This window comes from Triturus cristatus, chromosome 11 (genome assembly GCF_964204655.1).
Source record: "Triturus cristatus chromosome 11, aTriCri1.1, whole genome shotgun sequence".
Classification (NCBI taxonomy): domain Eukaryota; kingdom Metazoa; phylum Chordata; class Amphibia; order Caudata; family Salamandridae; genus Triturus; species Triturus cristatus.
In genome coordinates this window covers 671,521,717-671,549,279 of record NC_140594.1, presented here as the reverse complement: position 1 = coordinate 671,549,279, position 27,563 = coordinate 671,521,717, and the positions used below count along the sequence as shown (strand labels likewise).

General features: G+C 46.0%; 1 protein-coding gene across 3 annotated transcripts in view; it reads right to left on the bottom strand.

The window, feature by feature from the left end:
- The window catches only part of ACSL3 (acyl-CoA synthetase long chain family member 3), a 536,429-nt gene that overhangs the window by 215,953 nt on the left and 292,913 nt on the right, over nt 1–27,563 (bottom strand). For all 3 annotated transcript variants that reach the window (XM_085634281.1, XM_085634280.1, XM_085634282.1), the window contains exon 4: nt 21,141–21,250. In XM_085634281.1, the coding sequence (XP_085490407.1) occupies nt 21,141–21,250 (110 nt within the window). The remainder of the gene's footprint in view (nt 1–21,140; nt 21,251–27,563) is intronic.

Here is a 27,563-nt window from a genome sequence, read left to right as displayed (position 1 = left end):
TCATTTAAAAAATAAAAAAAAGATTCATTCCATGGGTGCTCGGGTGAACTTCAATTTACCAGATCTTTATGATGAGAATGTTACTGAGATGGCACAAAAGAAAAAGGAATACGTTACTTACCCTGTAAGCATCTCTTTGTGGCTAGTAGTGCCACAGATTCATGTGCTTAGCATTATCTTGCCATCTAGGGTTAGGCTCGGACAATTAAAAGTTGTTTTTCTTTGAGAAGTCTTCGAGTCACGAGGTACAAGGACTCCTCCTCCAGTGAGTATCTGTGGTAGATTGTTTTTGACTCATCGGGTGAGAGTTCAAAAAGGAGCAATGCAGTGACAGAATAAAGAAACCTGCTTAGAAGTGGAAGTGTGGCATTTATTGTAAATATAATAGTAAATACTGCAATAGCATATGTTTTTTGTAGATGCATATGCTTTGCATTGAATGTAAAACAGTGCTCCCCTTTGCGGTGAAGAATTTGTTTGAAACAGAGCTTTAAGTACAGCTTGTCCCACTCTTGTTGATCTGTGGAGACATCAACACAGTAGTGTTTTGTGAATGTATGTGGATTATTCCATGTTGCTGCTGTGCAAATATCCTCTACAGGGATAGTTCCTGAAAAATCCATAGTGGCTCTCCGTTTACTTCTGGAATGAGCCCATGGTGGTACTGTAAGTATCCTCTTGGCTTTTTGATAACAGGTTTGAATGCATCTTACTATCCATCCATCAAGCAATTCCTCCCTTGGATTCGGGTGCGCCCAGATGAGGCTTGTTAAATGCAACAAAAAGTTATTCTGTCTTTCTAAAGGGTGCTGTTCTATCAATGTGGAACATGATTGCCCTTTGGGCATCTAATGTACGCAGGACCTCCTCTGTTACTGTGTCTGGGCTAGGAAAGAACACTGGTAGTTCTATGGTCTGACTTGAGTGAAAGGCTGAGACCACCTTCCGTATGAAATTTGGATTAGTCTGTAAAACTAATTTTGTTGGGAACATTTTAAAGAAAGGTTCCTGTAGAGGAAGTGCTTGCAGTTCACAAATTTTTCTAAAGGAAGAGATTGCCACTAAGAAGGCAACTTTCTATGTTAGAAATCAGAGTTGACCTGAATGAAGTGGTTAGAATGGTGGCCCCATAAGCCTTGTAAGGACAATGTTTAGGTTCCATGCTGGTGGAGTGGAAGGTGGGATAACTCATGGGTACTTCCATGAATGATTTGATTACTGGTAATTTAAAGAAGGACATATGTTGCCTGTTCTGCATTTAGGTAGCTAGAGCTGCTAAGTGTAATCTGATTGATGTGCAAGCAAGCCCTGCTTGCTGCAGATGGAAGAGATAACCTAAAAGGTTTTGTACTGTAGGTGCTAAAGGTTGGATTTGTTTATTTGTACAGTAATGTACAAACCATTTCCATTTTGCAGCATAACAAGCTCTAGTTGTAGGTTTACAAGCTTGTTTAAGGATGTCCATACATTCTTCTGGCAACTGCAGATGGCCAAATTCTAGGATTTCAAGAGCCAACTCGCTAGATTTAGCTGCCTGGGATTGGGATGCACTACCTTTCCTTAATCTTGTGTCAGTAGATGTGGCCAAAGAGGTAGTTTCTCGTGTGGCACTACAGATAGTTGCAGCAGGGCTGTGAACCATGCCTGTCATGCCCACGTTGGGGCTAATAGGATTAGTGTTAGAGGAGTTTGTGTTAACTTCTGCCCCACATATGGAAGGAGTAGGAGAGGAGGAAGAGCGTAGGCAAATACTCCTGGCTAATTCATCCATAGGGCATTGCCCTTGAATTGAGGGTGAGGGAACCTGTAGGCAAAGCCTTGGCATTCGGTATTGAGGTGAGTGGCAAACAAGTCTATGTCTGGTGTTCCCCATCTTTTGAAGTAAGAGTGGAGAAGTAGTAGGTTGATCTCCCACTCATGTACCTGCTGATGTGTCCTGCTGAGCATATCTGCAAAGTCGTTGTCCACCCCAGGAAGGTATTCTGCTAGGAGGTGGACTTTGTGAGAGATTGCCCAGTGCTAGATGCACTCTGATAGGAGGGACAGCTGTGAGGAGTGTGTCCCCTCCTGTTTTTGACTAAAATGCATTGCAGTCATATTGTCTGTGCGTATCAGTACCACCTTCTGGCCTAGGTGACTAAGAAGCTTTGTGAGCTAGTTGAATTGCTAGAAGCTCTAGATGATGGATGTGTAGATGTCTCGGATATACCGTCCATAGAACGTTAACTGTGAGATCTTGCATATGTGCTTCCCACCCCTGAAGGAATGCGTATGTGGTAATGGTGGCTTGCGGGGGCCTTGAAGGGCCAAACCTGCAACAAGTTGTTGCTCATCCACCACTGCAGAGAGCGATGGGTCGCTGACCCTACCAACACTAGATCTTATAGATGCCCCACCACTTGAGACCACAGATTGCTGGGCAAGCAAAAGGGGTGCATATGTAGGTGAGAGTGTGGTATTATGGCTATGCAGGAAGACATCATACCTAAAAAGCTCATCACTACCTTTACTGTGAGTTGAGCTTGTGGTTGAAAGAGAGGCAATATCTGTGTAAATCTTTTGCTCTAGTGAGGTAGCTTAGCGTTAGAATCGTGCAAAATGTGATCCCAACATGAAACTTTGCACAGGGCTTAATAAGGTAAGAAATGAGTGATAATATAGACCCCAAAAATCATATGGTTACTTTGTCCATATAATATCATAAAAGAAAATGGCCGCAATTATTATTTGGATAGCAATTATTAATCTAATGTTAGGCATCCATCACATCATTTCACACATTGTTCCGGTGCAAAATGCCAAAAGTGGTACAAATTCAACATTTTAGTTGACCCATGACAAAGTATGAGAAATTTTTTATGGATCCAGTACGTAAATACCTTATGATGTAAATAAAAAGGTATGTTGTATAGCCCTTGTAAACTAAAATTCATTTTTGTTGAAGGTTTCTGAAATTGTGAAAAGATTATCCACTGTCGAGGAGAACAAAATGTCTACCAAAAGAAGATGTGAATTTGTAAATATTAATGAAGAGTTTATATCTAGTATACAAAATGTTGGAACTGAGACTGAATGGGATCTGCGTGTATTGTGTCAACAAGATTTACTACATGTTTTAGTGTGTCCAGCGAATAGTAAACGTTCTGATAAAGGAACTGGGTACAAATGTTTGCTTAACGATCTGCTAGCTTATGACTAAATAAAAGAACTTCCATCCATCAAGACAAAATGGTTTTAAAAATCAAGATGTAGTTTAACAACTGTTAAATGGAAACTGTGGAAAATTCCATAAAACATGTACAATCAAAATTTGACAAACACATACTTGCAAGGTAATCAAAAAACCCTAAACTAGTTCAAGAGAGTACTTCAAGGAGTACTCATGCTTCATTTATAGTTGGGTGAATTGAAAGATACGTGTTTCTTCGGTGAAGAAGATTCAGGGGCAGAGCTTATAAATAAATGTGCGTACACTTCAATTGAGTTATCGATTTTGAAATATTGCAGTTGCATTAAGTAACTCAAATGTAGTCGCCAAGTTAAGTGATGGTGATATGGTTGCGACTAAAGCGAAGTACCACAAAAAGTGTCTTATTCGTTTTTAAATACAGGCTTCGGACAATACAGAACAAAGAAAAAAGCAAAGATAACATTTTTTTTTTTTACTTTATTTTTCATTTTTACATCTTACAAATACAAAAGCAAATTGGCATCGACACAGCGTATAGAGGGATACCGTTGATATTATTAATGGTACGTAGCACAGGTGGTAGCATCAGGAGAGGAAAGACACAATGGGGAACAATATTCATTTAGAAGCGTATTACAGTGAAGGAGCATGGGGCATGCCACAAACTCTCAGTGTGTAGATTACCGGGGTCGGTCCCCTTGCTCCTCAGTCAGGTTAGGCTCACCATCTACATTTGACCCACTCCCCCCGCAGTCAGTTGTATCCCGAGAGGAGGGCTCCCCATCCGCCAACCCAGACACATTTCGCGCCAAACCAATAGGTCCGCTTCTAGCTTCTCATCCCTTCAGGCGGGTTTCATATGGGCTTCTTCTGCTAGGGACCACTCTCGAACATCTTTAAGCCAGATGGGCACTTCCGGGCCCTTCTGCCCCATCCAAGTTATAGCTATCCTGCACTAGCATTAATTGTAGGAGCTTATATGGGAGTTTCTTTTTCTTGGGCTTCCGGACAGATGCAAGTAAACAACTCAAGGGTTCCAGTTTCACCTGCACGCCCGTGACCGCAACACTCCTGCCCACCACTTCCGCCCAGAACTGCCCAACCATTGGACAATCCCATGCCAAGTGTAAAAAGCCCATTTTCTCTGTGGCACACCTTGGGCATCTATCTCCCCGGTCACATGAAACGCGTTTCAGGGATACCGGGGTTAGGTAGATGCAAGAAATTAAAATACGTCAGTTTGAATCTGGCATTACAGGAGACTGTGCGTGTGAGGGAGCCTGTGTGCGCCCATGGTTTCTCCTCCAGCTGGACAGCGACATCTTTCTCCCAGGCAGCCCGAGATGGTGGCACGAGGGGGGTAGAATCCCATTTCATAGCTGTATAGAGGAGAGAAATTAATTTACGACCTGTTCCACACGTGAGTAGGATATCTAGAGTTTGTGTCGGAGGTGGAATGTCCGGGTACTGTGGCCAGGTGACCTTCACCACATCCTGAATTCCCCGATAGTGTAGGAACAGTCCCTGTCCAAGGCCAAAGTACTCTTCCACCTGTTCGTAAGTGATGAGTCACGTTGGGATAGAGGTCAGCAAGAACTTCGCATCCACTCTCCCTCCAAGGTTGAAAGGACATGTAATCTTCCCATGTCTAGAAAGGGGGCTAATATCCAGATCGAAAGCTCCCTGTGAAAGGGGGCTTTCCGTAAGACTTTCTCGACAAATCGCTGCCATATACCAGCTGTATGTCGTACTATGTAGGGAAGAGAGGTCTCTGACCCCCTGCCCTGCTTCAGTGCCTCCTGCAGTGTCTGGGTTTCCACCCTGCCGTGAGAAGGCGTTTCTCCCAGTTGTCCGCGTCTGTCAGCCAACGTGCCGCAGGCTGTAATTGGGCCATGTAGTAATATAAAATTGAAGCGTGTAGCCTTCAGTCCGCCCTCCTCAAAGCTGCAGATAATAGTGCTGAGAACTACCCTACTGCGCCGACCCCGCCCAAAGGAGGGAAGTGAGTAGTATGTTCAGGGTTTGTAAGACTCACGACGGTAACGGGCATAGTGAGTTCTGGAGGACGTAGAGTGTCCTGGGAAGCATAACCATCTTAGAGATGGCCAGCCTGCACATCAATGACAGGGGAAGAGTTTTCAAAAATGTCACAGACTGCCGCAGAGACGTAATGATGCAGTCTACATTCCGGGCCAGCGCCTGCGAGTCCGCTGGGGCCACCTGTATCCCTAGGTAACGGAAACCCACCTGTTCCAAGCGCAGCCCCAGGTCCGGGAGCTCCCCCAAAGGTACCGAGGCCAGTCCCGCTAACGGAAAGATCAGGGACTTACTGCAGTTGAGTCGCAATCCAGAGACCTCTCCAAACCGGTCTAACTGGCGCAGCAATAACGGCAGTGCGTCCAGGGGAGAAGCCAAATAAAACAGGGCATCGTCGGCATATAGGGAGATAACTTGACTCGTGTCAGCCACTCTAATTCCCCATTGTTCCATTTCAGCCCTGATCCGGACCGCGAAGGGCTCTATAGCCAGGGCAAACAGCAAAGTTGAAAGGGGACATCCCTGGCGAGTGCCCCTTCCCAATTGCCAGTCTTCTGATCGCACACCCCTAAGTTTTACCCTTGCGCGGGTTGCCGTATACAAAATGTGAATCCAGCGACAAAATTTGGGACCCATAATCACAGAGCGTAGGACCTCGAGAAGGTAACCTCAGTCTACTGTGTTGAATGCCTTGGCGAGGTCAATGGATACCAATACCAACTGATCTTCCCGATCGCGTACCTCATGCATGACGTGGTTGAGCCGGCGCAGATTCATAGCCGTGTTTCGTCCCGGTATGAACCCACATTGGTCCTCCTGGACCAAGAGAGGCATGTATGGCGCCAATCGAGTAGCCAAGAGCTTGCAAAAGATTTTAACGTCTGTGTTAATCCTAGTAATCGGTCGATATGATGAGGGCTCATGAACATCCCCTCCCGGTTTCGGGATCATACATATTTTCCCCTGTGTCATACATGGTGGGAGAACTCTGCGTTAAAATTCCTCAAGGTAGACCTGTAACAGGAGGCGGGGAAGTGTACCCATAAATGCTTGATAGAACTCAGGAGGGAACCCATCACTACCCGGGGATTTGGCTGTGGTAGGTGCTGCAGAGCGGATTGTACCACCCCCAGTGTTGGGGGTTTGGCGAGCTCCTTCCAAACCGATTTAGGGATAGACCGTAGGGTCAGGTCAGGAAGGTAAGGGAGAAAGGCTGCCTCGCTGATTGCGGGGTCCGCAGCATACACTGTCTGCAGGTGGGATTTCAGGACATGCAGTAGTCCCACTTCTGAGTGGGCCAGGCCTCCTGTGGGCTCCTGCAAAGCCACAATCGTGGCAGGGGCGTAATCCCGCTGGAGAATCCAGGCCAAAAGATGGCTCGATTTATCCCCTTCCCTATGAAGGCGCTGTCTGTAATATGCGAGGGTGTATTTGTCGAGCCTGTCCCAAATGTCACGGATGCGTTCCCGGATGCCATGCTCCCTATCCCTCTGCGTCAGGGGTCTCGCAAGTCTGGACTTCTAAGAGGCGTCGTTCCTCCTCCTGTAGCTCTCGTTGGAGCTGCTTCCGAACCACGCATGTGAGACTCATGCATGCCCCTCTCACCACCGCTTTCAAGGCTTCCCAGTTCGTGACCAGTGATAATTAAGTCCGGCCCGTCCCAGTTTAGATCAATATAGTCAGTTATGGCAGATTCTAGGTGATGCTTCCCTACTGGGTCCTCGAGTACCTCTGCCAGCTGCCTCAAAGTCCGTGGGCAGCATATTGGGCCCCCTCAGTCAACCACACACGCTACAGGGGAGTGATCAGAAAGGAATCGCGCTTGATGAGTCACCTCGAAGGACATAGCTGTGTCTGGGTTTGCGATTAAGAACCTGTCTAAGCGACTGTGCTTATTATGAGTGGGTGAAAAACAAGCATGCACTTCTCAGGGTTGGGTGTCTCTGGCGCCATATATCCTGTGCCCCTATATTTCCCATAACCTCTTGGAGTTTAATTGTCATCCTCAGTTTCGTGCCTGTGCGGGGTGGGAACCTATCAAGGTCGGGGTCCAGGACACAATTAAAGTCTCCCATCCAGAGCAGTGGGACTTCCAATTTGGATACTAGAACCTCCTGCAGGGATAGAAAAAAGTACTGGTCTACTATGTTAGGGACATAGGTATTCATTATTGCAATATCTCTACCATCTAGATTAGCTCTAATGAGCAGATATCTACCATGGATGTCCGCTTCTATGTACTGGAGGGAAAATGGGGTCCCTGGGGCCACCCATACAAGGACTCCCCTGGCATAGTTAGAGGGTGAAGCGTGGAAAACCTGACCACGCCATTTCTTCGCCAACCTCCGAGCCCCTGCGTCAGTAAGGTGTGTTTCTTGACTATCGAGACCTGATGTCTGCGGTGAAAGGACAGGACTCTGTACCTCTTGGTGTACGTGCCCTGCCCCCTCACATTCCAGCTTAAAAATTTAAACCCCATGGATGGTAAAATAACCAAACTTCATGTGTTCCACACCCCATGTAGCTATGTAGACCCTGCGCTCCAGATGCTGTACACGCAATGCCTAAGAAAAAAAAAAAACAACCCCCTAAGAACATCCACCCCCTCCCACGAGCAATATACTGACAACGGTACATGCAGAAATGCCATTCCCAAGCTGGTTTCAGGACGTGCACAGCTGCCCCATTAGCCCAAATGGGGCCGAAACTACCTTACAAAGAAAAACTAAGGGAACCCCCCTCCCCCACCCCCATCAGGTCTAATTCCAAACTCAGACCAGCCACCTCATGGCATATTTCAATGTCCCGAACTGCCCAGGTTTAAACATGCGGAACAATAGGGCCAGATTGTTAGGCTGCGCCCATGAGGTGCATACGACATCTACTCATATACACATTACTACTCTAGGCCCCCCCCCCCCAGAAAAAAGAAAAAAGAAGGGAGGTCACCCAGAGATACTATTACAACAAGCATTTCTCCAAAGTCCCTGTGGGTCAATAAGCACTAGGCCCTTAATGTCCGGCCCCCCTCTACCACAGCAATGTGAAAAAAGGATATCACCTTCAGGACGGGTCTGTAGTTGGCGTTGGTGGATCCAGGATGGTTTCTGGAACCATATGGGTGGTTGGCGGGAGAGTTTCTGGTATCAGTCCCACTTCGGGAGTATCTGTCACAGTCCGTGGGGGAAGAGTCGCCGGAGTCCGAAGATTCCACACGTAGGGCGCCATCGCCCCCACCGTGATCCGCGGTCACTCCACCTGGGCGTCACCCGCAGGTCGATTCCTGCGCCTGGTCTTGCGATTCCTTGAAGGTCGGGACCCCCAAGTGTTCCGGGATCACGGTGGCGGAGGGCCTCTCCACTGATCTCGAGCCACTCCCACACTTCCTCTGGAAAGTCAAAGAAATTAGCCTTTCCCTGGGATATCACCTTAAGCTTCGCAGGGTACAATAACATGTACTGCAGGTGGAGTTCACGTAGCTTCTGCTTGATGCCAAGAAAAGACTTCCTCTGTTCCTGGAATTTGCGGGTATAGTCCAGATAGATGGATACATTGGCGTTGTCAAAGGTGAGGTATTTCGCTTCTCTGGCAGCTTTCAGAATACAGTCTCTGTCCTGATAGTTTAGGATTTTGGCGATGGGGGACCTAGGAGGAGCTCCCAGCGGCAGCGGTGGGTCCAGCGCCCTGTGGGCTCTCTCTACCACAAAGACCTTGGACAGACCCGTGGGGCATAGCTTAACGCGTATCCAGTCCTCCAGGAATCGCTCCACATGTTGCGAGCGTTCCGGGATACCCAGGACCCTGATGTTGCTGCGACGGGCCCTGCCTTCAGCTTCCTCCGCTCGACGTTCCAACACTCCAGTAGTGTGGGTCAGCTGAGAGACCTGTTGCTTCAAGGAGGCCACTTCCCTCTCCAGCTGAACGATGTCCCCCTCTGCCATTGAGACTTTATCCTCCACTCTCCGCAAATCCACCCGCAGTAGGTTCACGTCAATGGAAACTGTCTCTATTTGTTTTTCCAGGGTGGTGCGGGACCCCTGTATCGCCGCTAGGAGCTGAGCTCGGGACAGCTCGTTGGAGGTGTCGCCCTCTCCGTCTAAGCCCGACTGACGAGTGATGCGCTGCATGGGGATGCGTTGCGTAGTATACTGCGTGATGGTGTTGAGGTTGGAGGCGCAGGGTATCTTGTCCCTACCCATGAAGCAGGCAACAGAGGGTCACGCAGGAGTCCGTAAGCACTTCAACGACCGTGCTCAGTCCCACTTTATGGGGCTACAGGCATCAAGTGCACGTCCCTCCCGCAGGTGTCACAGAGAGCACGGGGGACCAGGCTGTGGTCCAGAGGCCTGCCGTCCCCACCCGACGTATCAGGAGATCTCAGCCCATCGTGCACCAGAACAGGGCCAATTAGGTGGTCCAACAGCAATCCCATGACCAGTCTTATTTGAATAACACTTTCATCCAGATGTTGCATCATACCCATGTTGCCACTAATGCTACGAACTGTTGGATATGTGGCATGATGCCAGCTCACCAGAAGAAAGGAGGAACTCCGTTCATACCTCTTCCTTTTTCTCATAATGGCTCTTGTAGAGCATGGTACACTTTGCTTTTTGCCACACGGAAACCTACAGTGGGACGATTACTCTTCAGACTTAATAGGGAATGTCATCAAGATAAAGATGGTTATCCACAAGCAAATGGGACAATTTGGGAATGGGAAGAGTATCGACCAGACAATGAATAGATTCCCTATATTTTCACGAACACTAGAGACACTGTGGGGAAGGACCGATTCGTGATTCAAGTGGCACAAGCTCAAGCGGACCTGTGCGTCCAGAGTGTGGGATATATTCCTGTTGGTGTTAGTGACTGTATCACTACCTTGAACATTGACGGGTTGAATAATAGTACCTTCTTAGCATCCCATAATACATACTTCGTATGTGGGAATAAAGGTTATTATCGTTTACCAGCCGGTTGGTCTGGAGTATGTTATGTAGCATTCCTATTACCTCCTGTATTCTTGGCACCTGCATCTTATCATAAAGATTTGAAGTTGTTGAATAATGTGACTGTAAATAGGTATAAACGTACTCTATCTATTGATGATGTCGACCAAACTGATACTAGTTTGCAACAGTATATTGATTTTAACCTAGGATTGTTTTTCTTTGTTGGAGCTGCCCTCAATAGTAGGAAAGTTCGAAGATTAACAAGAGTTGTAGAGGCTGTGACAAATCAAACCGCTGCTGCTCTTGGGAATCTTACGGAAGAATTACAAATTACTAGAATTGTTGCATTACAGAATCGTATGGTGTTAGATGTTATGTTAGCTGACCGAGGTGGAGCATGTAAAATTATCGGAAGTAGTTGTTGTGTGTTCATCCCTGACCACACGCCGTCAGTCTATAATGCTATCAACAGGTTGCATAAAATTGCAGCTGAAATCCATACAGAAAACGGCACTTGGACCTTTTCTGGATGGTTTTGGGCATTGATCACCACATGGGGGTGGAAGGTTTTAACTGGTCTTTGCATTATCGTGGCAGTTCTGTTTTCTTGTTGCATTTGTGTCCAATGTGGTCCTTTACTCTGTTCCCTATGTGTGTCATTCTGTATTCCTGATAAGAAAGCTATTGCAATGTCACTTATCAGAAACATTTAACTAAAGAAATAGAAGAAATGATGAAAATTGACATATATGATGATTATTCTAATAGACCGGATGTCTTCAGTAAATGCTGAAAGGGTCGTCTGTTGAAAATTGAAACAACGATGTGATTAAGCATTCACTAAAGACATGGATTCCCCTTTGGACCGAGTTTCTTCCGTTATGTTGACTAAAGTCTGGACTCCATTTTGTATTGTCATGTCTCCACGTGCTCAGCACGAGAAGAGTCCTATCTTCGTGTTAGTTGCTCTTGCAATCTGCCTAGTAACAGTCTATAAATAGCTCCTTTGTCCGTCTGGCGCATGTCCAGACTTGACCACATCTGTGATCAGTTAGTCCTCGCTTGACCATGTTTTCGCGGGCTTAGAGATGTGTTAACTCCGCCCACATATTGATTCTGTATCGAAAATGTCCATAAAAGGTAATGCTTTTCGCCTCATGTTGTATCCACCCACTTATGAGCCCCTCTGTTGTGTATAAAAGGGGACCGTGTACGCAAGTTCTGTGTGCTACTCTATGCAATACTGAAGGGTGTTGTATGGATTGTAGGACCACCCTTAAGGGTTAATAAACTTTGTCTTTGTACTTTGCAGTTTCCGTGCCAACTTCCTTGTAGCTTCCATTACAGGAGAGCGAACCCTTGTGTCCTGCGGGCCTAGCTGGGGCCTGTATTCATCAGGTGGGTCCGAGGCCCAATGGGCACAAAGTGTCATTCCAGAGGGAGGTGTGGCTGCCGAAAATCATCACTTTGGTTTTGTCAGTGTTGAGCTTTAGGCAGATTTCCTTCATCCAGGCTGAGATGTTCTCCAAGCAGTTGTGGAAGTTGGCCTTTGTAGTGGTGTGGTTGGCTGAGAGCGATAGGACGAGCTGGGTGTCGGCGTAGGAGATGATGTTGATGTTGTGCGTTCTGACTATGTCTGCTAGCATGTAGATGTTGAAGAGGGAGGACTGAGGGATGAGCCTTGAGGGACACCGCAGACTGTGTGCTTGGGTTGTGAAGGGAGGGAGGCAAAGCGCATTTGGTTGACTGCCTGTGTTGCGACGTGCTTGCCTGCGGCATTATATTTTTTCTCTCTTTATCGGTAGGAGACGCATCTCCTGTGCCCAGTGAATTTGCCCTTTTCCTGGCTGTGTGTACCACTAATGAATCCGGTATAACTTGGCCCTTAATAAGTTGAGGGTCCATTGGTCAGGTCTTGTACTTCTTTTTAATTCTAGGGGCGACTACCTTTGATTTACCAGGCTGCTTAACCCTTTGGGTGCCAGGACGGCCGTGGGCTATCCTGAGCCACGGTGCTCAGGACGGCTACCGGCTGTCCTGACACAGGGCACCAGAAATCCCTCTGGTGCGGGCACCGGAAATCCCTCTGGTGCGGGTACCGAGGGATTTCTTTTTCTCCAGAATAGCCTCGGGAGCAGGGCTAGAGTGTTTCCAGCTCCCGGGACAGTCTATGTGGCTTCTGTGAAATGACGATCAACGTGCACGTCACGCTGATGTCATTTCATAGAAACTGAAATTAGCCAATAGGCTCATTTTAGTTTCACTTTCTACGTGCTCAGGGGGCTAATTTAATTTTTTTGTTAAATACGTTTTTGGCCGATTTTGCATTGGACACCCACACAAGTGAGGTATCATTTTACTCAGGAAACTGAGGGGAACACTGTGTTAGGAGACTGAGGGGAACACGGTGTTAGGATATTTGTGCCAGCATGGAGATCCCACGCAAAAATATGTGGGAAATGTGATTTTTTTTCAGCTAAATTAGAAGTTTGCAGGGGATTCTGGGTAGAAAAATATTGGGGGATCCACGCATGCCATATCTCCCTGGTCTACCCTGGGTGTCGAGCTTTCAGAAATGTGTGGGTTTGGTAGGTTTCCATATATGGCAGTCGAGCCTGGGGCCAAAAACCCAGGTGCCCCCCTTGAAAAATCAGGTCATTTTGTGATAGGTAATTTTGAGGTCTCAAAACATTTTGGGCCCTTGCCTTTAGCGGGTACTTGGTCCACCCATCGAGTGAGGTACCATTTTTATCTGGAGACTTTGGAAAATGCGGGGTGGGTGGAACTTTGTGGATCCACACAGATTCCAGAACTTTCCATCACAAATGTGAGGAATTATTATTATTATTATTTTTTTTTTTTAAACCAAGCTTGAGGTTTGCTAGGGATTCTGGGTAACATAACCTGGTGAGAGAACATAAGTCCCCCCTTTCTGGATTCCTCTGGGTGGCTATTTTTCAAAAAAGGATAGGTTTGTTAGGTTTCCCTAGGTGCCGGCAGAGCCAGGGTTCAAAATCCACAGCTAGGCACTTTACAAAAACAAGCATTAAAAATGCAATAGGCCTCGCCTTTCATTAAGTTAAAGCCATTTGCTTTGCTATACAATACCATCAGCAAAGCAAATGGTTTTAACTTAATCAAAGGCGAGACCTATTGCATTTTCAATGACTGTTTTATAATTTGTACCATATGTGTCCTGTGCGCTGCAGGCTTCACTGTACAAAGCACTAGCAGCTGGCACTAGAGTTAGAGCAGTCTAAAAGAATCCCGGTCCAGTTTAAAGAATCCCAAAGGACTGGCTGCAGACAGCCAGGAAGACATCTATAATGCATTGTTTGGTGCGTTGCAGGCTCCGAGCTGCAGAAACCTTTGCCAAATCTAGAACCCTTTGAATGAGAGTTAAGAGCCCTGCTTTAAACCTTGTAGATGTATATGAAAGGGTCTTTACAGTCTTTAAAAGACATTTCTTCTGCAAAGGTTAGATGCACTTTTTAAAATGGTCCTCAATAAAAGGTCAAGTACTCACTCGCAGTAGAATGACCGCAAAGGAGGACCGCAGATAAGGGCCTTATCTGCGGTCCTCCTTTGCGGTCATTCTACTGCGGTTATTTTCCATGCGGGCACCCATCAACGGCAACCAGCATTTCTTGCCCAGCACCTGATTCGGCCGCCCTTGTACTCCAGCGGTCCTTATCATCCATTTCGGGTACCGTAATAGTGTGAACTTCAGTTATTCCACTTTTTACCTACAGCCACCAGCGTTTCTTGCCCAGTACCTAATTCGGCCGCCTCTGCACTCTAGCGGTCCTCATCATTCTATCCGGGTGCCGTAAAAGTGTGGACACCAGTTATTCCACTTTATATCTATGGCCCATTGCGAGGTATAAATTTTATCTGACCGTGGGACTCGATTTTACCCTTCGTTATTCCCAGCAGCTTTGGAGAATCGTCTCTACCTCTTTGGAGATCTCATTTTGGCAGATATACGCCACACATTTGCAGTTCGTCATTTGGAACGCCTCGCTATGCCAGTGATTTCCAGTTGGACCACACGCAGTCCCCATTTTATCACTCTCTCTGACTGATTCAGTTTCAAAGAGATTGTGGCTCTCCTGATGAAGACGCCTTGCTAGCGTCGAAACGCGCGTTGAGAATACTCCGGTTTCAGCCACTTTTATTTACTTGTTGTCTGTATTTAGATGATGTTGTCTGGTTATACTGTAATATGATTTGTCCTATTATGCTTTATGTTTCATGTACTTCATCCATTCTCTTCTTCTTGTTTGGAATTATATTTTGTAATTACAAAGTCCATCATTATTAATTTGTTGATATCATCCTTATTTATATATAAATAGAATAAACTTTGTACTTATATCTCAAATAACTCAGTACGTTGTGTCTCCTTCTACATTACCTCTGTTTTTTTCACTAAATACATAATTGTGTTGTTCTGTAAATTGCCTAGGTATTTTGCTTACAATGTTTGGTGGTGGTGAAGGCAGAGTAAGCGAGGATGGAGGAGGAGGAGGAGGAGGTGACAGAGTAGGAGGAAAAAGACGGCAAAAGATAGTGTTTGTGCTTGTGCCTCTGTCCTTTTGTGGTTTGGCTGGTTCAAGCTCAGCAATGTCCTCCTCAAATGTGTTCTTCCTTTTGGGAATCGTAAGGGAAACACACAGTTGTGCTTTAGTGCCTAGCTTCCCAGTATTGTGGTGTACAAAAACAGTCTTTTGCCCACTGTCGAGCTGGTCTATCACGTGCTCTAGAATGGTCTGCAATTGTGTTTGCCGTGACTCAGCTATATCTTTTGTGGCTTTCGGCTTCGAAGACGTGGTAGGTGCCAAAGAGGGTTTTGTCCCCGTTGCGGCTTTGTGGCATCGGGTTTCGATGCAGTCCCCTTACGTGCCAGCTTCGGTGTCGATGGCTTTGGTGCTGAAACATCTTCCGGTTCCAAAGCGCTCTTCGGTTCCGACGTTCGCTGCTTCGGCTCAGAGTCCTTGCCTGACTTAGTTAGTGCTGATGTGGCCTTTTTCTGTACTGGCACCGAAACAAATTTTAAGACCTTATATTTTCTGCTAATCAAAGGTTTTCCAGGCGGAGTGGATTTGTCTTTGTGCGTCCAGACTGGCCGTAGCAGGCACCAGGTGTTTCCCAGTGGGCCGGAAAGATGGCGGACGGTTTTTGACCCGTGGATGCCTGTTTGTTGCTGGGGGCCCATTTTGCAGCAGTGCTGCAATATCGGCCCACTGTAACAAAATCAACAGCTGTGCATGACACTAGCACCACCACCCTCCCGGGCCCAGTTGAGCGGTATTGCCAGTGCTGGCTTCTGTTACCACTCCGGCCATGCTGCCATGTTCCAAGGGCAGTGGGGTTCTGAAAAGCCGTTTTGGTAGGGGGTTTGGTGGTTTTCACGGAGTTACTCATGTGCCCCTGTCTGGAATCTGGGTCACAGTCCGAGCTGTCCCCACTGGTAGCCAGCAGTATCAGTACTTCCAGAGGTGCCGTCTGCACCACTGTGTCTTCTGGTTCCTTGTCGGGGTCTGGTGACTACTCCCTGAAGATGTCTGGTACGTCTTCTGTGCGTCGCTGCATGGTGGTGTGAGCCCAACAATGCTCCCTTCGCTGCCGAAGTGCTTTCTTTGACCGGAACGTCAAGCATCCTCACAGAAGTCTCCGCATCCTCCGGTGTCAAACATACTGCACACTCTGTTGGTCTTGCCGGGAGTACTTTGCATGGCACTTGGGGCAAAAGCATGTAGGAGAGTAGGATCTGCACTAATGTTGCCCCCACTTTTTTTCTGATGTATACACTGGTTTCTGACTATAGTCTGGCTGGGTCCCTGCTAATCAGGGCCCCAGTCTCACTGATCTCTCTAAACAACTTGGTGTGCATATTAGATGCACTAGTGATTGGATACTGTGGTACCTTATGAGCCCCTAGTATATGGTACCTTAGGTACCTAGGGCATTGGTACATCACAGGCCTACCAGGGGCTGCAGCATGTATTATGCCACCCCTGGGAAGCATTCACAATCTGACACCACAGGCCTGCTACTGCAGCCTGTGTGAGGTAGAGTTAGCACTCCTCACTGAGGTATAGGTTCCTATATCTCACCATACACACACATATATAAACCTATCAGTCACCCCTCTTGCAGGCCCTAACAATCCTGAGGGCAGGGTGCTTGGTTTACTATGTGAGGGGGTGTTTCTGCATGAGCAGGACCCCTCTGCAGCTGGCAGAGTCAATTCTCTGCTGCTGTTTGTGGATGCGGTTAAACCATATACTCTTAAGTGCATTATAACCTTGCGGTAAATGCTAACTTTGGAATGACTGCATCAAAACATGTCGTGTTTGGTGTCAAACAACTTGGAATCATACCCCCACACCAGTAACTGGTGTGGGAGTATGATCCCACCCTTCTAGAGGGGACGACATGTACCCACTGTACTAAACGGTAGAAATCTCAGAGCCCTGGCATCACAAAATGGATGCCACCAGCACAGACACTGGGCTGCCCTCCTGCTGCTGACCGAAACTCGCAGTGGAGGAGGCCCAACAATAGGCATCCTGTCACAGGGAGGTGTAACCACCTTCCAGACAGGATTTAGTGTATTGGGGCTGGGTGGGTGCACTCCTAGAGTGCTTTGAAGTCCTGCACTGGGGGAGCAGTAGGCTCCTCTGTGCATATGCCAGCTCAAACCGGTTCAGGGGCTACCTGCCCCTGCCCCTGCTCTGGCGCGAAACTGGACAAAGGGAAGTGGGTGTAACCACCCACTACCCTGACCCTCCTAGAGGAGTGGTCATAGAGCTAGTCCCTCCCCTATCTTCACTATAAGATACCAAGCATTGCCAATGCAATTCAGATTACCCTGGACGACGCTCTACAAAGGAGAATCCTGGCCCTTCGACGTTCCACTATCTCTGGAAGACTGAAGAATCTCCCTTGGAGTCAAGGAGTGACTCCCCTGCTTGGCAGGCACCAGTAACTTTACTCAACGGTTCCAAACTTCACCGCTCCCGCCGGAGTCGGAAGTCCCTGCGTCCCCTGAAGCGGATTTCCTGACCTCTCGACGGCCATTTTGAGTCCCCAGCGAAGCTGTGGCATCTGGACCCCACGAGTGACGAGGAACAGCAATACCAGGGAACCGTGCACTGATTTAGAGTGCAAACCCTAAACAACGTTCTACGAACTTGTGCTTTGGACCATCTGTAGTCCAAGTCCCTAGCAGGTCTGGTACCGAAAATCAGCGGCCTACCCCGTCCCGAGTGACCGTGGGCTCCTGTGGAACTTTTCCTGCAAAGGCGTCTTCGCGGTTACTTGCCCGTTGGCTAGTGACTCCACCGAAGACTTTCTCATCGACTTCAAGGGCTCTCCTGGTTGCTCCGGGCCTGCCCTCACTTACCCTCGCTGGGTAAGTCCATCAGACCTTGCTGGTCTGCATCATCGTCAATCTTTAGCCCACACGAGACTTGCAGTTGCCAAGGCTTGTTGGCGCCAATCCGGTTGCCGACACCGTCATCAGCTGCAGACGTCGTGGGACACTCCGAATCCAGCTGCTGGTCATCGCCGATCCCTCCTGGACCTCGTGAGCGAAGAGACAAATCACCATCGACGACCTGAAACGACGCGACATCAGTGGTCATCCATCCTGCTGGCCACCGGTCACTGGCAAGTCACTTTGAACACTGTCCCCTCAATTTTCAGGTCCTCTTCAACTTCAATCCATCTTCGGATTGCAGCGGACACCTCTTCAGTCGTCTCAAGCAGCAAGTCTTCATTGGTCTCCATTGAAAACAGCATCGTGACCCGACACCAAAAGACACCTATGCACCCGGCTTCCATGGGTGAGGTAACTCGTGCACTCCGGTGCCCAAGTATGTGTTGGCCCTCGAAATACTTACCCTGTAAGTGGCTTGCTTGTTGACTTCTCCGAAGTGCCCTAAAACTTTAAAATACAAACCGCGACTTGCTCCATTGTAACCTATAGGAAACCCACGGCTGTGTTTAGATACTGCGCGCGTCTCCCGTGGGCTTGTTACTTACCTGCTAACACTGCAGTAGTGAAGCCCCAGCGATTCCCAAGGCCCTAGGCTTTGTCATTTTTCAAGTCAAATTTGTTAAACCATTTTCTTAGTATATGGTCTGTACGCCCCTAGGGCTACAGCCATATTTGTGCTTAATTTATTGAGAACTGTTGACATTTGAATGTGTATCTGGGTTCTAATCTCATAAAGAGATTAGTAGAGTGTATCTAGAAATAAATACATATATATTTGATATATATACCTGTGTGGTGTCCTTTTCATTTGGTAATTCAAGAGATTATAAGGTAAAACAAGCTGCTTTACATTCCTCAGACACTTAGCCTGAAGGCTGCTCTCCACAGCTACCACTAGGATAGCTTTCTTTAAAAGGTTATCTTAAACCTATCTACCATAAGAGTCGAATTGGACTTGTGCAAGGTGGCCACTATAACTAGTGACCAGCATATGCCAGGCCAACTTTTCACAAAGCATAACAATGACAATCTACGTATACATCGCAAGGATGCTTTTTATTATAAAGAAGCATTTACGGGGGTTGGCAGAGGAGAAACTTCCGCTAATATTGAAAGGTCATGCATGATGGGGCTTTGCCAAGCAGCTGCCTGACATCTCCATGAGGGGTGTCCAATTTGTGACCAAGATGGGGTCCTACAGTCTTTCCCGCCAGGTAACGGGTTGGATCAACCTGTGGGGGGATTCTTGGCTACACACCTACAAACACTCTAGACATACACAGAGTAGGGATTGCATAGTAGAAGTACGCCGGATTACAAACTTGCATGATATGCCTGAATAGATACACTGTCTTAGCACCATGGTGGAACTGTATCTGCTATTTACTCTTTGTGCTTGTAATCACTTTCATCTGCTTCAGTCTACTGGTTATCACAGAATTGGTTCCTCGGGTTAGAATAACATTTGTTCAATAAATATATTGAAAACATCCCACTGTGTATTCTCTTTATATTTTCTTTGAGAACAAGAGTGCATGAGTGACTGAGCGTAAAAGGTTCTAGATCGGTTTTCTCAATCCCCCAGGGGTCAGGGTTGTCCGATTCAGTCGTTGCCAGAACCCATTCGCTCCTTGTTTGGGTTAGGGGGGATTTATGGTGTCACTGTGAGCTTGCTGGTCTGTAGGCCAACATATATTATAGGGGTGAATGGAATCAGTCTGGGCACCTTACCAAAAGTTTGTTGTCTACAAATGTGCAGGTCCTATGAATTAGTAGTACCTTCACGACAGTAGAGGAGGAGGCGTGTTATGATGAAGATGGTACGCTGGGCTAGCGCCTTTTCCTGGGTTTTCTTCTAGGAAGGAAGAAGAATGTAGAGTGCCTCAAACGCTAATTTCTTTTTGGGAGGCGGAGAAGCAAGTATCCGACCAGTTCCCTCCTGTATGGGAATTTTTCTGTGACTGTCCAATTTTTCTAAAACACGTTCAACAGGAGATGTCGAAGAATATGATGCCTTTGAGTCTTTCAGCTTCGAAGGTTTCGGTACCAAGGTTTTTGGGAGTGTCGTCTGTGGCATTTTGAGACACTACCAGGCAACGAGCCCTTCGATCCGAAAGGGTTTTCTCAGACTGAAATGCCTTACATGCGTCGCAGGCGGCTTTTCGATGGACGGGCAAAAGGCACAGGTTGCACACTAGGTGTTGGTCGTGTGCGGGTATTTCACATGGCAACGCAGGCAAAACCTAAAAGGTGTCCATTCCATTAGAAGCGCGTGTTGGATGTAGCCAGCGATACACAAAAAGGTAGGCCCAAGATGGACAGCGCCCCAAAGGGCGGTCAGTCAAAGCCCAAACCGAGGAAATATGAGAGTAGCACATAAGTGGAAAAGCGCCATCGAAAACAATACCATCAAGGACAGTGAAGAAACCAGAGGAATCGAAGCGGAGTTGAAACATGGAGCGGAGTCACACAAGTCCGAACCCTATGGCAGAGTGAAAACAATCTAACAATGGAGTCGATGCCCATGCATAAGTTCACCAACAGGAGGAGTCACTCAACCTTGTGACTCAAGACTTCTTTGAAGAAAAACAACTTGCACAATTTCGGACCCAACACTAGATGGTAGGAGTAAGAAGAGCATGTGTACCTCCTGCCACACATGCCATTGAACAGTAAGTTTTAGGAAACCTGGAACAAGGCCCTCACAGGGTTTGCTAAAACATTAAAAGAAAAACAAAACCGGGTACATTGCCTAAAAGACAGGGCTAACATTCCCAAAACATGATGACAGGGACAAAGTGAATCTTTTTTGGTACATTTATAAGTGACTGTGTGCTTCAGAAAACTAAGTGGAGTTCAAACAAGACCAATATCTGAAAGGATTAACCTTTCCCAAGGTGATGGTCAAATATATTGAGATGTTATATTTTCCATCCTCAATGGAGGAAGTCCTGGGGGCCATATGCAGCTTAAACATATGCTTTGTTATACCAACATGTCTGAACACAGGCATTCACAAATGGCATTGTTTGCAAAAATGTTCTTTATCACATTAAAGCCTGCCCTAGTGGCTGTACCAATGCTGGTTCAAAAACAAAGAAATGCTTTCTATATAGCGTGCACGTAGGAGAAAAGAGATTAAATGCGACAAAGAGCATGATCATTGAGTGAACGTTTTAAGATGTAAAATAGCCCTTTGTGCATTTCAGTGGAAGTTGCATTGTCAAGTCAGAATTAGAAAACGAATGAAAGCCAGTGGCTGAAGTGGGCTGACCCTAGGCTCACTCTGTCTATACTACTTTTTACAAGTACATATTTAAATTATTGGTAATATGAGGTCATCTAAACAGGTAGAGCTTCCTTTAACGAAAACTAAATAAAAAGTACAATAACTAAACAAGGCAACAAATCAGGAACACAAAAGATGAGTTTAAAAAAGTTGTATCTTTACCATCAACTTTGTTTTAAGAAGTTCTTTGCTTGTAATGATGTGGGTTACCTCCGTTTCATTTAAACCATGAGCTATTGCTGGCCCTCCTAATGTGGCATAGAGTGTAACAACTGAAATAAAAAAGAAAATACATATTTAAGTTAATTTCCTATACTCCACCACACCATCTCTAGGGAAAGGAAGCATTAACAAGCTCAATAATTCTGGAGCTTGATGTTCTAATACAAGCAAAATGTATAGGTCCATTGTTTTACATGTATTCCGGGACGACATACTGTGTTTTACCGCTTGTACAAACAAAGGGTGACTTGGTGGACGTTCAGAGAAGACATGCAGGATATAAAAAAAATTAGTTTCATAGCACAAGGGGAAACCTAAAAAGTATAAAGACCGGAGTAATTTATCAAATTTCAAACGGACCGATGTTCCTAAAGCAATGATCATGTGTCAAATAAGGAAAATTAATATAAATTAAAGAACAATGTTTATGTAATAAGTGACAGTGGGGTCGATTAGTGAAAAGCTAATCGGTCCAACGTAAATAGCCATGTACAAGTCCACGTTTCTGCATGCCTGAGTTTGTATGCATTAGCACCTTAACAGGTAGACCTACTAGCCTTGCCATTGCTTGTCATTTTTACTGTTGCAGCGTCATTTGTAATAAGTGATTAACTTGCAATTTCAAAAATACATCTATTATAAATCACAAACTAAGCCTCAATGCATGTCATTTTATTATATCCCTTTTCAAAATAACAGTGGTCCCTAAAGCAATGATCTGGCGGCCAATAGGAAACAATACTAGGATACAAAACATTGTTTTAATAATAAAGAGTTGAAGAATAATGTTTGGGTACATAAGTGACAGTGCGGTGCAAATAAATTGCTCAGTGCTCAAGCGTAGATGATTCAAATCACGAAGTAAGGAAGTCACAATTTACAAAATCTATATGCAGCCCGCGTTTCTCAATTATAATTATTTAGGCAGGTCTGCTGAGTCAGTTGATGGCATTTCGATCCAATCATTTCGGGATCATCATCAGGACTTGAAATAAAGAATGCCCGAGACAGTGAGAAGTTAACTGAAAAAGACAAACAAAGAAAATAGCCAGACATGAATACAAGCCAAAACGCTAAAAGCTGACAGCAGTGTGTTCAATGTGACTTGTTGCTACTCACAACCACAAATATGAACAGCTTTCACTGATGCAGGGGCATCTAAAGGAATGAAGAGGGAAAAATTGAAGTAATATCAATAAACATAAAGGAGAAAGTACCAAATGAAGAGGCTGAATAAATGCAACGCTCCAGAGGGAGCTTACCCGAAGACGTAGGAGTAAAGGGGTTAGACTGGTCCGGGATCCGGCTGCTGGGGTTGCTTTTAACAGTAAACTCTGCAATAGTAGATGCCCAAAAATAAAAATGATATCCACAAAAATGAAAACGGAACATAAGTGCTCCTAGAAGGATGAATACCTTCTAGGGTCACCTTTTAGCCATTATCCAAACTACGAACGTCACTGGAATCACTTAATTTCCAGGGCTTCTTCCTGTGGCTATTTCTGTACTTTACCTTGAAGCCTAGAAGAGAGTTAAAAACTCCCCTTGTTGGCGCGTGCAACAGACCCTACCATGCGACACTTTGCCAGATCAGAACTGTGACTCGACTCAACTAGTGTGAGAGATTTACCAAATAGGGACACCTACCTCAACCACTATGAGATTTACCAAAGAGGATATCTACCTCAACCAGTGTGAGGGATTTTACCAAATAGGGACACCTACCTCAACCACTATGAGATTTACCACACAAAAAACCTGTCTCAACCAGTATGCGAGATTTACCAAGAAACTACTCCAATCTCAACCAGTATGAGATTTACCAAAAAAAGAACACCTACCTCTACCAGTGTGAGATTTACCAAAAAAGCACACCTACCTCAACCAGTGAGAGATTTACCAAAAAAGCACACCTACCCCAGCCAGTATGATTTACCAAAGAGCATACCTACCCCTCAAGCACTATGTGAGATTTACAAAGAAAACACCTATCGCAACCAGTGTGAGAAGTTTACTGAAAAAGTACACCTACCTCAACCAGTAGGATTTACCAAGCGCATACCTACCTCAACCACTATGTGAGATTTACCAAGAAAACACCTACCTCAACCAATGTGAGAGGTTTACTGAAAAAGCACACTTACCTCAACCAGTGTGAGAGATTTGCCAAGAAACTACACCTACCTCAACCAGTATGAGATATTAACCAAAAAAGCACACATATACTAACGTTGTGGGTAAAATGCAGAGGTATTAAAAGCAACATTTATTTTTGATGCAGCCGACCAAAAATAAATGTCAGTTTGCTCTGTAAAACAGGGAGGTAGGATGTGTAACAGAGGATCATAAAGAAACTATCTCAAGCTAGCGCGTAGAAGTGAACAGGGATGCGTGATAGCGCCTACTTGCATGATCCGCTGCAGTTGGTAAAGAACGACCTCTGCTTATGCCCTTCCATTAAAACAGCTCATCACATTTCAACAGAGTTTGCCCGACAAATGCACGTGCATGTTGTTTAGTTTAATTTGGTGGAAGCACGCTCTAGAAAAGCCGTGCTCTTGTTCCCACGAGCTCCCTCACACTGACCCCAGGGACCCGCGTTACATAAACAGTTTATCAGAAAGGAGGCTTCCCCGGCCAGAAAGCGAAGTTAAAGTACACGTTATTTGGATGTAGAACAAACTTCTTAACGACAGCTTGCCTAATGAGTGATTCACCTATAAAGCAAACGGGCAAAAGCCACATTAAATATTCCAAGGCTGGGGGATGATCCGACCGAAAGGTTCACGGAGTTTACAGACGGCGTATTGACGTCATGGAGAAAGGGGAACCGCGAGCCGGGGCAGCTGAAAGTCATTAGCCGCAGCCGCGAGCCGCAAAGCCGTCAGCTCTCAGCCAAGACACCTAACACTTTCTCAGGCACGGCTAGAGCCGCATTACGTGTGCAGGCAGGCCCATGTGCGGAGTACATTCAGGCACATTAGTGCCAATCAAACATTTTATCTTACAGCCCGAGTAGCGTGGCCAGGCTGTGTTCATGCGTTAGCAGCCGAAAACGAGCAAAGCACTCATTGTGCACAGGAACCATACAATGGGAAGTTAGGTGCTAACTTGGGCTTTAAGTGGGCCGGGTCTCAAGGGTGCTCTGCACCGGCAGTTTTTTTTTTCCAAGGAGGCCTCGAAACCGGTCTCTATTGGGCTTTGTTTTGTGCTCTGGTACAGACGGTCCGTTTTTGCAGTGACAGCAGGGACATCAATGTGTGTGTGCTCACACTGCTCACTTCGCACTTGTGGAGAAGTTACGGCATGACATGCCAGGCGAGCAGGGGAATCCTTTTGAGAGAACCATTTTCTCTCTGGTTTTCCCTTCTCTTTTTTAAACTCAAGAGCAGCAACATTGTGGTGTCACCAGGGCTTTAAGAACCTTTTTCAATATTATATACAAGCCATAGTTGCTGCTTACGTATCTTACGCAACGAACAACCACTCACCAAGCCAATAGTCGTGACTTGACGTAGGTATGATATTACTTCTTGTATCCAGTGTTAGAAGTGGGGGGGAACGGAAGGGTACGGCGTGCCCCTACTTTTAAAAATTATGCTAGTCCGTTCCCCTACTTCTTGATTTTAAAAAAGCGTCCCGGGACTGCCCTAATTCAGGCCCGGTTCAGGTAAGGGCTTGAAGGCAGGCGCGAAACGCCATGGGGCTCAAAGTGCTTCAAAGCCCCCCCCCCACCTCCCCCGTCGTGTGTGTGCTCCCAGGCGTGCACACACTGACAGTTTTTGAGATTATCGCAGCCGTACCCGAGTACTTCACAGGTCTTTAAAAGACCATTTACATGTTAACGAGGCTTTGTTTATCTTTTCACCCCTTCATCTCCAACAGGGGCATGGCGAAAGGCGACACATCCTTTCTTTGGCCGCGGTAACCTTTGCAGACTGTCCTGCTGCGGGGATATTCATTTTCTGTGCAGCGCAGGAGAAAAGAAGTTTGTTTATTTTGATTCCCCTTTCCCAACCCCTGCAGCTGCTTATCACTTCAGGCTGCGACACTAAGTTTGACTAATGGAGTAGGTAGGAGAATGTGTCACTATTTGTTTTTCTTTTTAAATTCTGCACAGGCGCAGCAGGACATGTACTTTGTGTGTGCTTCATTTAATCCGTTTTTATCATTATCATGGCTGATGCAGGACAATAGGACAATAGGACAATAAAAAAATGCCCAGATAACGCTGGCTATTAACGATCCTGCTGGAGAGCAATCATTTCTCTGTTAGTAGTTAAGTGCAGATGAACTGTATTGTATGTGGAAGCTCAGTGGGTTACTGTCATTGTGACAGAGATCCTTGTGTTACTTGCAGTTCAGAAGATACAATCCTAACATAGGACAGTGACCAATGAACTGTCATCAAAGAGCTGTATGCAAACCTGAATGGTATAGTTAGAACTTCGCGTTTTTTGTTTTGTGATATAGTTAGAACTTCCCCAGTCTTTCATTATTCTAATGTTGCTAAAATGAGTATCTTTGGGCAGATATACATTTTTATCAGTAAAGCCAACCCCTAACCACTGGAGTACTCTTTAAATCCTGAGTTTGTGCTTCTCCAGACCAAACCCTCTTAAAATAACTGCCCACCAGTATGGATGACATGTGATTCATACACCTTGTAATCCTCATTGGCTTATGTGACATTCCCTGTAGGCTGATTTACATACTTGTATGATTCGTTGTCTCTGTATAATGTGTGCGTGGTGTAAAGTACTGATACACACTACTCTGATATGAGTAGCGCTACACAACAAATGAAATGCATATGAGAGAGGGGCTACATTAAGATGAGGGGCACTGTTGGAGGGTGGCAGTGAGGGAATCCGAGGAGGAGGTAGTGGGAGTGGCTATGGAGCGATGAGGGGCACTGTTGGAGGGTGGCAATGAGGGAATCCGAGGAAGAGGTCATGGGGGGGAGGGGGGAGCTAGGGAGAGATGAGGGGCACTGCTGGAGGATGGTAGTGAGGGATTCTGAGGAGAAGGTCATGAGGGGGAGGGGCAACAGTGAAATGAGGGGCACTGGTGGAGGGTGGCAGTGAGGGAATCCGAGGAGGAGGTCATGAGGGGGAGGGGCTATGGGGAGATGAGGAGCACTTGTGGCGTATGGCAGTGATTATTGGTGTGGCGCCAAAAAAGACTTTCGCATCAGCGCTAAAGCCGGCCTTGGCATGACCTTTCTGTTTTTGTTTATTTAATTAGCAGTCGGGTCATAAGGGCTACCGTGGAACATACTTTAAAGTGTGTGCTAATTATATTTACTGCTATATTCAATGTTTTAAGTTTGAAGGTGATTTTACTAATGTTTTTACCGGGAAAAATGAAAGTGGAGCCCGATGGTGCCTGATATGGGGCTGGGGCCCAAGGTCAGCTGTGAGATAAGGTGCACTGGAGAGGAGTAGTGGATAATCAAGCCTGTAAGGGAGTGCGTTGCGGAGTCTGGGGTCAGGTGGAGGTAGCAATGAAGAGGGATCCTCCATGAAGGCTCGAACAGAGGGAGCCCAAGTAGTGTCACTTGCCTGATACTACCACCTCAGAAACCTCCTCTTCCCATAAAAGGAAAATTACATAGAAAAAACTGTTTTTGAGAGTGATAATATTTAGAAAGAGATTTGGAAAAGAGTGCGATTTACTGGGCCTTGTAAGACTAAGAAGAGATAAAGGAGGGCCTGGAGGATTTGCAGTCTGGGTGTTGCTACTCCCAAGATAATTTTGAAAAAAAAACTATATGGTCAAATACTGCATTTTATTTTCAACACCCCATTTTTACACAAATTCTCTCAAAATCCCTTACTGTGCCAAGACAACATCCCCAGGAGTTGACCACATTTTTTTTCAAGATGCACAATATGTTCCTCCCATAAGTAAATATTTACCTCCCCTTTGCCAAGGCCTGTGTTTTGTCCTGCTTGCTCACATGTTATCTCACTCAGGCTCACTACCACCATTATTCATTCTCATTCACTTTCCCTTTTACTCAAAATTACTCACTTGCACTCACTCTTCAACATTCGGTATCACATTCTCACTCACTCAGTCTCACCACTTTTTCCTACTCTGATTACCTCATTCTAACTTACAGTTTCACTTACTCTACGTGACTCCTTCTCACTCACTTTCATCGACATACACTCTTTCACTCATGCTCAGTTACATTCAGGCACTCAATCATTCACACCCACATTTACTTACTCACACTCATTCTTCTTTGCAGGACACTTGAATACATATGTGCTATACTATGTTTGAGCAGCTAGCTGGCTGACATGAATAAGAATTATTTATTTATTTATCTCACTTGTAAAGCGCACTCTCACC